Source organism: Colobus angolensis, unplaced genomic scaffold (genome assembly GCF_000951035.1).
Source record: "Colobus angolensis palliatus isolate OR3802 unplaced genomic scaffold, Cang.pa_1.0 Scaffold31, whole genome shotgun sequence".
NCBI classification, from domain to species: domain Eukaryota; kingdom Metazoa; phylum Chordata; class Mammalia; order Primates; family Cercopithecidae; genus Colobus; species Colobus angolensis.
The window spans coordinates 4,282,107-4,291,185 of NW_012116377.1; the positions used below are offsets into that span (position 1 = coordinate 4,282,107).

The window sequence follows — 9,079 nt, forward strand, 5'->3', positions numbered from 1 at the left end:
AAAAAAAAAAAAAAAAAAGAAAGCTCCAGCTTCCAGGTAATGTGGTATGGTGAAAGGATAGGGCACATAGACCAAGGAAACAGAACTAGAAGTCCAGTAGAAGTCCAGAAATAGAGCCACACATAAATGGTCAGTTTTCCTTTTTTTTTTTTTTTTTTTCAATAGAGACAGAGCCTTTCTCTGTCACCCAGGCTGGAGTACAGTGGTGCAATCATAGCTCACTGCAACATCCACCTCCTGGGCTCAAGTGATCCTTTTGCCTCAACCTCTCATGTAGCTGAGACTGCAGATGCATGCTACTATGCCTGGCTAATTTTTTTCTTTCTTTTTTTTTTTTTGAGATGGAGTCTTGCTCTGTTGCCCAGGCTGGAGTGCAGTGGCACGATCTCTGCCTCCAGGGTTTAAGCGATTCTCCTGCCTCAGCCTCCCGAGTAGCTGGGACTACAAGTGCATGCCACCATGCATGGCTGATTTTTTTGTATATATATGTTTGTTTTTTTTTTTTAGTGGAGACGGGGTTTCACTGTGTTAGCCAGGATGGTCTCCATCTCCTGACCTGATCTGCACACCTTGGCCTCCCAAAGTGTTAGGATTACAGGCGTGAGCTGCTGTGGCTGGCATGCCTGGCTAATTTTTTTTCATTTTGAGATGGAGTTTCGTTCTTGTTGCCCAGGCTGGAGTGCAGTAGCGTCATCTCAGCTCACTGCAACCTCCACCTCCTGGGTTCAAGTGATTCTCCTGCCTCAGCCTCCCAAGTAGCTGGAATTACAGGCTTGCGTCACCATGCCCAGCTAATTGTTTGTATTTTTAGTAGAGATAGGGTTTCTCCATGTTTGTCAGACTGGTCCTGAACTGCCAACCTCAAGTGATCTGCCTGCCTTGGCCTACCAGAGTGCTGGGATTACAGGTGTGAGCCACTGCGCCCAGCCCTGCCTGGCTAATTTTTAAATTTTTGTAAAGATGGGCTCTTGTTGCCCAGCTCTTGTTGTAAAGATGGGCTCTTGTTGCTCTTGTTGAGCAGTCTTCCCATCTGTGTCTCCCAAAGTGTTGGGATTACAGGCATGAGCCACTATATCTGGCTTGGTCAATTGACTTTTGACAAAGTTATGAAAACAATTCAGTGGAGAAAGCGATGACAAATAACTCTTAAAAATTCATCAATAAGAAAATATAATTTATGGCAGGGCGTGGTGGCTCACACCTGTAATCCCAGCACTTTGGGAGACCGAGGCGGGTGGATCACAAGGTCAGGAGATTGAAACCATCCTGGCTAACCCTGGGAAACCCCGTCTCTACTAAAAATACAAAAAAAATTAGCCGGACTTGGTGGCGGGCGCCTGTAGTCCCAGCTACTCGGGAAGCTGAGGTGGGAAGTGGCGTGATCTCAGGAGGCGGAGCTTGCAGTGAGCAGAGATCGTGCCACTGCACTCCAGCCTGGGTGGCAGAGTGAGACTCCATCTCAAAAAAAAAAGAAAAAAGAAAATATAATTTGTTTTAAGAAGTGGGCAAAATTTTGAACAGATACTTTACCAAAGAAAATATGTAGGCTCGGCACAGTGGCTCACGCCTGTAATCCCAACATTTTGGGAGGCCGAGATGGGCGGATCACTTGAGGCCAGGAGTTTTAAGACTAGCCTGGCCAAGATGGCAAACCCCGTCTCTACTAAAAATACAAAAATTAGCTGGGTGTGGTGACTCACGTCTGTAATCCCAACTACTTGGGAGGCTGAGGTATGAGGATAGCTTGAACCTGAGAGGCAGAGGTTGCAGTGAGCTGAGATTGTACCACTGCACTCTAGCCTGGGCAACAGAGCAAGACTGTCTCAAAAAAAAAAAAACAACAGTGAGATACTATACACTTAGTAGAATGACTTAAAGAAATAGTGACAATGCCAAGTGCTGGTGAGTATGTGAAGTAATGAACTCACATGCACTGGTAGTGAGGTGGCAAAATGGAACAGCTACTTTACAATGGGGTTTGGTGGTTTCTTATAAAGTTAAACATACACTTAACCTATGATCCAGCAGTTCCATTCCTAGGTATTTCTCCAAGAGAAATGTAATCCTTTTCTGTTACACAAAAACTCATACATAGTGTTTATAGTAGTCCCCAAACTGGAAGCAACCCAAAGGTCCTTCTGGTGAATGGATAAACAAACTGAGGTGTGTCTATACAATAAAATAATACTCAGTAGTAAAAACAAACATATAGACTAGGCACTGTGGCTCATGCCTATAATCCCCAGCACTTTGGGAGACCAAGGTGGGAGGATCGCTTTGAGCCCAGGAGTTGGGGACCAGCCTGGGCAACATAGTAAGGCCTCATCTTTGTAAGTGATAATAATAATCAAAGTAAATAAATAAAATTAAAACATATGGATGAATCTCAAAAGCATGCTTTTGAGCATAATGCTGAGTGAAAGATACAAAACTCAAAATGCTGTGTAGTTTGTGATCCCATTTATATGATGTTCTGGAAGAGCAAAATAATAGGAACAAAATACGTTATGTTTACTGGTGGCCAAAAGTTGGGTGAGGGGAGGGGGTAACTATAGTGGCACATAAAGGAATGTTTTGGGGTAATGGAACTTTCTGTGTCTTAATTGTGGTGATGATTACATGATTATATGCATTTGTGAAAACTCATATAATTATGTACCAAAAAGTAATGTTTTTATATGTAGATTTTGGAAAGTCAATAAAAAAACATAAAACATGTGATTCTTGTTTTCTCCAAGATGCCTTGGCTTTGCTTTGGGAGAGGCTTCTGGAATCCTCTCCCTTTGCTTTGGTTGAGGCCCTCAGATGATTGGGCAGATGATTGGGCTGCTTTGAGTTCTCTGTGTCTTTAGCACTGGAAAGTCTCACCATGGTGGTGGCAGATCTTTTTCTTTCCTAACAGAACAGAACATGGGAGTGGGAGGTTCTAAATTGTATTTTTTTTTAAAATTTTTATTTATTTATTTATTTTGAGACAGTCTTGCCCTGTCGCCCAGGCTGGAGTGCAGTGGTGTGATCTTGGCTCAATGCAACCTCTGTCTCCCAGGCTCAAGCAATTCTCCTGCCTCAAGCTTCCTGAGTAGCTGGGATTACAAGCGTGCACCACCACTCCCAGCTAATTGTTGTATTTTTAGTAGAAACAAGGACGCCCCATGTTAGCCAAGGCTGGTCTCGAACTCCTGACCTCAAGTGATCTATCCTCCTGTGCCTCCCAGAAGGCTGGGATTACAGGTGTGAGCTACTGCACCCAGTTACAGTGTATTCTTTTTACTTGACTTTTTTTTTTTGAGTCAAGGTCTCACTCTGTCACCCAGGCTGGAGTGCAGTGATGCTATCACAGCTCACTGCAGTCTCCACCTCCTGGGCTCAAGCGATTCTCCCACCTCAGTCTCCCAAGTAGCTGGAACCACAGGCATGTGCCACCACACCCAGTTAATTTTTCGTATTTCTGGTGGAGATGGGATTTCACTATTTGCCCAGGCTGGCTTGAACTCCTGAGCTCAAGCAGTCCACCCACCTCGGCTTCCCAGAGTGCTGGGATTACAGGCTTGAGCCACTGCACCCAGCCTGTTTGACTTTTTTTTTTTTTTTGAAATGGAGGAGTCTTGCTCGTCGCCTAGGCTGGAGTGCAATGGCACGATCTCGGCTCACTGCAAGCGTCACCTCCCAGGTTCACACCATTCTCTTGTCTCAGCCTCCCGAGTAGCTGCGACTACAGGCGCCCGCCACCACGCCCTACTAATTTTTTGTATTTTTAGCAGAGACAGGGTTTCATTGTGTTAGCCAGGATGGTCTCGATCTCCTGACCTTGTGATCCGCCTGCCTCGGCCTCCCAAAGTGCTGGGATTACAGGCGTGAGCCACCGCGCCTGGCCTGTTTGACTTTTTTTAAAAAAATGGACTTTATCCAGGCAAACATTACATTTAATAAAATTCCTCCATTTTTAATGTAGGGTTGGATGAATTACAGCAGATTTTTATACCCGTGAAAGCCACCATGTCCACAAGCAGTATCCATCACTCCTAGAAGTCCTCTCATGCCCATCTTCTAGAGCATCGGTCTTAGCTGTAACCCAGGTGTAAGAGCCTTTCTGGACTTGCTGTTGTCATCCAGCATTACCTCATAAAGGCCTTGCTGTGTCTCCACTGTGTGCAAATCGTCCCTTCCAACAGTTATATGATGTTTCATTTCAACATATTAGGGTTCATTAGTCATTTTCCCACCTTCTCTATGGTGTGATGCCCCAGCTGCACCGCAGTGAAATTTGTTGTGCACATCCCTTTCAATTAATCCCTTAGGCTTAATTCTTAGCCCTATAGTCCTTGCCAGAAATTTTTCCCATATAGCAATACATTGCTTTCCTGAAAAGGCTAAACCATCATAGAATGCTGCCAGCCCTGGGTGCCCATCCCAGCCTCGTTGTGTCTTTGCTGGCCTTGGTTGCTGTTTCCCCCTCTCTCTTAAGAGCTTATTTCAGTAGCTGTATAAATGAAACTGCCAGGTTGTTTCAGGTTAGTTTGTATTTTTTTGGTTGCTAGTGAGGATGAAATTATTTTCAAGGATTTTTTTTTTTTCTTACGCTAGTGGAAACTCTTTATAATTCTTGTCCTTTCATTTATTTGGGTGATTTTTCTTATCAATTTAGATAACTATTTTTATGTAGTATACCTTTGTAGGTGTTGACATTGATTTTAAGGGTATGATATTGAGTGTAAGTGTTGGAGGTGTTGACGATTTTTATGGAATTACATTGTTAACCTTTTTGTTTTCTAGCTGGTTTAGGTGAATTTCGAATTCGTGACCTGAATGATGAAATTAACAAGCTGCTAAGGGAGAAAGGACACTGGGAGGTCCGGATAAAGGAGCTGGGCGGTCCTGATTATGGAGTGAGTACATGGCAGCCCCGGTGGCGGGTCCCATCTAGTTTTCCAACCCCAGCAGTTCCCAGCCTATTCCTGCCATGGTAGTCCGTTGATACAGGAAACCTGTGAACAGGTGGGTAGGATGATGCTGGAAGACTTCACAGCACATGCATCACAGCAGACAGGGCATCTGTATGTACTAGCCAGAAGCCCTTATGTAAGCTGCTTCATCTCTGGGCCTTGTGTTTAAAATGACCGTGAGCCCGGGTGCGGTAGCTCACTCCTATAATCCCAGCACTTTGGGAGGCCAAGGTGGGCAGACCACTTGAGGTGAGGAGTTCAAGACCAGCCTGGCCAATATGGCAAAAGCCCATCTCTTCTAAAAATACAAAAATTAGCTGTGTGTGGTGGTGCGTGCCTGTAATCCCAGCTACTTGGGAGGCTGAGGCTGAGGCAGGAGAATCACTCGAACCTGGAAGACATAGGTTGCAGTGAGCCAAGATCGCCACTGCACTCCAGCCTGGGCGACAGAGTAAGACTCCTTCTCCCCCCTACAAAAAAAAAAGAAAGAAAAGACTATGGTCCTTCACTGGGTGCAGTGGCTCACACCTGTAATCCTAGCACTTTGAGAGGCTGAGTCAGGACAACCACTTGAGCACCGGAGTTTGAGACCAGCCTAGGCAACGCTGTGGGACCCTGAATCTACAAAATATTTAAACATTAGCTAGGCATGGTAGCAGATGCTTATAGTCCCAGAAGGATGAGATGGGAGGGTCGCTTGAGCCTGGGTGGTGGAGGCTGCAGTGAACTGTCATCATGCTACTCACCTCAGCCTGGGTGCCAGAGCAAGATGCTGTCTGAAAAAAAAAAAAAAAAAAGATAAAATGACAATGGTTCCTCACATTATTTGAGCGCGTTAGGAACTAGAGACAGCCATTTGTTGGCTTTGTTATCTGAGAGCCATAGAGACACTCCATTCTGTCCTTTTTTTGGACTTCTGTAAGTGCAATACTCTAGAAACATAGCTTTCAAACTTTTAAGAACATGGCCCATTGTAAAACACACACACACACACAATCACAAGCCAGCACACAACGGTGCTGAGAAACAGTAGCATGGTATACTTTGATATTTTTTATTCTGTTCTATTTTGGTTTTTAAAAAACTGATGTTTGTGACCTGCTTAACTGATTTCATGACGCACTAATGGGTCTTGGTTTTGAAAACCCCTGCCCCAGAGCCTAATTATTTCACACTTCTGTGATGAGACCTACCTCAGATCACTGGAAACAACAGTATCTAATCAATGGACTATAACATGTTATGTAAGAAACACATGCAGTTTTTCTACGTGTTGATCTTTTCACCTTTGAGAAAGTCTTAACACATAACCATAATTCTCACCCTAGTACATACAAATGGAGCATTCAGCCTTCCCACTGCAGAAGAGGAAAGACACTCCCATTTCTGTAGCCCCTTTTGTGTCTGGGCAGCACTAGGAGCCTTCTCTTCTCTTGGATGTCTTACCTAACTTCTTTTTTTCTTTTCATTTATTTTATTTTTGTTGTTTCTTATTTTTATATGCCAATCTTCTCTGTATCATTCTGATTTTAGTATATGTCCTGCCAGAGTGAGCACTTGCCTGATCTCTTCAGCAGTTGTGTGGTGGAGATTTTATTTTTCCTGTGAGGCTGCTTAAAAGCAGCTCATTAATCCACCTAGAAAAGTGGTCTCAGATGTATGAAAAAATTAATATGTGAAATGTTAAGTTCCACCACCCAAATTCAACATAAATTCAATATAAATATATAAAAATTAATATTTTTATATCTTTTCCTCCAGAGACTTTTAATACTTAATAACTTTGTTTTTATTTTCTGCATATAAAAGTAATATATTATCACTTAAGTTCAGAAAAGTACAAAGAAGCAGAACAACACTCAGTCACAATCCCATTACATAAGCGCAGCCACTTGAATATGCTCTTTATCTTTTTTTTCCTTCCGTTGTTTTTGTATGAATGTCATAATTGAAACCATACTCACTGTATGTCCAATTTTGGTTCTAGGTTTTGTTTTTCTTTTCAAAATGGTAGCTTCGATTATATAAACAAGTACATATTTTCGTGTAGAGAAAATATATAAATATAAGAATTATAAAATATAAACAATACATATTAGTGTATACATTATAGAAATTCATTAATATTCTCAGTACGTGCTTTATTCTCTAAACTGTATAAGGAATACACCTTCATGTCAGATAATCATATGATCGATAAGTATATTAAATTGTTTTATTTTATTTTATTTTAGTTTTTTTTTTTTTTTGAGATGGAGTCTCGCCTCATCACCCAGGCTGGAGTGCAGCGGCGTGATCTTGGCTCACTGCAGCCTCCATCTCCTGGGTTCAAGCAATTCTCATGCCCCAGGCTCCGGAGCAGCTGAGATTACAGGTGTGCGCCACCATGCCTGGCTAATTTTTGTATTTTAGTAGAGTTGGGGTTTGACCATGTTGGCCAGGCTGGTCTCGAACTCCTGATCTCTGGTGATCTGCCCACGTTGGTCTCCCAAAGTGCTGGAATTACAGGTGTGAGCCGCTGCACCCAGCCTTTTAGTTTTTGAGACAGGATCTTACTCTGTTACCCCAGGCTGGAGTGCAGTGGCACAATCATGGCTCACTTCAGCCTTGACTCCAGTGCAAGTGATCCTTTTACCTCAGCCTCCCGAGCAGCTGAGATGACAGGTGTGTGCCACCATGCTTAGCTAATTTTTTTTTCTTTTTTTTTTTGAGACGGAGTCTTGCCCTGTTACCTAGGCTGGAGTGCAGGGGCGTGATTTCGGCTCACTGCAACCTCCCCCTCCTGGATTCAAACGATTCTCATGCCTCAGCCTCCAGAGTAGCTGGGATTACAGGTGCCCACCACCACACCCAGCTAATTTTTGTATTTTTATTAGAGACAGGGTTTCACCATGTTGGCCAGGCTGGTCTCGATCTCCTGATCTCAGGTGATCCACCTGCCTTGGCCTCCCAAAGTGCTGGGATTACAGGCATGAGCCACTGTGCCTGGCCATGCCCAGCTAATTTTTAAATTTTTTGTAGAAATGGTGTCCCATTATATTGCCTAGGCTGGTCTCAAGCTCCTGGAGTTAGTCAGTCGTCCTGCCTCAGCCTCCCAAAGTGCTGGGATTACAGGCGTGAGCAGCTGTGCTCAACCAAATTGTATAATTTTTAAAAATGTTTTTTAACTCAAAGAACATTGCAGAAATATACAGAACTTTTATATACCCTTTTTACAGATTTACCAGTATTTAACATTTTGCTTGTATTTGCTTTATTTTCTTTGGGTACCTTGAGATTTATTTTTTGTGAACCATTTGAAAGGTAGGTTAAAATACATCATGCTTCTTTACTCTTTAATATATGTGTATTTCCTAAGAAGAATAATATTCTGTTATATAACCATGGTAGAGCTATCAAGTTTAAGAAATTTAACCTGGCTACAATAATTGAATCCATGTGGCATTTCATCAATTTTCCCAATAATGTCCTTGGTAGCATTTCCCTTGCAATACAGGACCTGGTCCAGGGTCACATACTACATGTAGTTGTCAAATCATTTTTTTTTTTGAGACTCTCACTCTGTTGTCCAGGCTGCAGTGCAGTGGTGTGTGATCTCAGCTCACTGCAACCTCTGCCTCCCAGGTTCAAGTGATTCTTGTGCTCCAGCCTCCCAAGGAGCTGGGATTACAGATGTGCACCACCACACCTTGCTAATTTTTGTGTTTTTAGTAGAGATGGGGTTTTACCATGTTGGCCAGGCTGGTTTTGAACTCCTGACCTCAGGTAATCTGCCTGCCTTTGTGTCCCAAAGTGCTGGGATTACAGATGTGAGCCACCACACCCGGCAAATCATCAGTTTTAATAGATATAGATGTATCTTCTGGATGTATTTCATTTGTTTTCTACTGATTGTCATATAGGTTGTTGGTAATCTTTTTAAAGGTTTTGTCACTTAACATCGTGTTTTTTATTTTTATTTATTTTTATTTTATTTTATTTATTTATTTTTTTGAGACAGAGTCTCGCTGTGTCACCCAGGCTGGAGTGCAGTGGCGCAATCTCGGCTCACTGCAAGCTCTGCCTCCTGGGTTCATACCATTCTCCTGCCTCAGCCTCCCGAGTAGCTGGGACCACAGGCACGTGCCACCACGCCC

General features: G+C 43.1%; 1 protein-coding gene across 1 annotated transcript in view; it reads left to right on the forward strand.

Annotated features, from left to right (window-relative positions):
* ISY1 (ISY1 splicing factor homolog (S. cerevisiae)) overlaps window positions 1-9,079 on the forward strand; it is a 34,922-nt gene that overhangs the window by 11,499 nt on the left and 14,344 nt on the right. Inside the window, exon 7 of the mRNA XM_011950706.1 lies at window positions 4,774-4,886. Within this exon, the coding sequence (XP_011806096.1) occupies window positions 4,774-4,886 (113 nt within the window). The remainder of the gene's footprint in view (window positions 1-4,773; window positions 4,887-9,079) is intronic.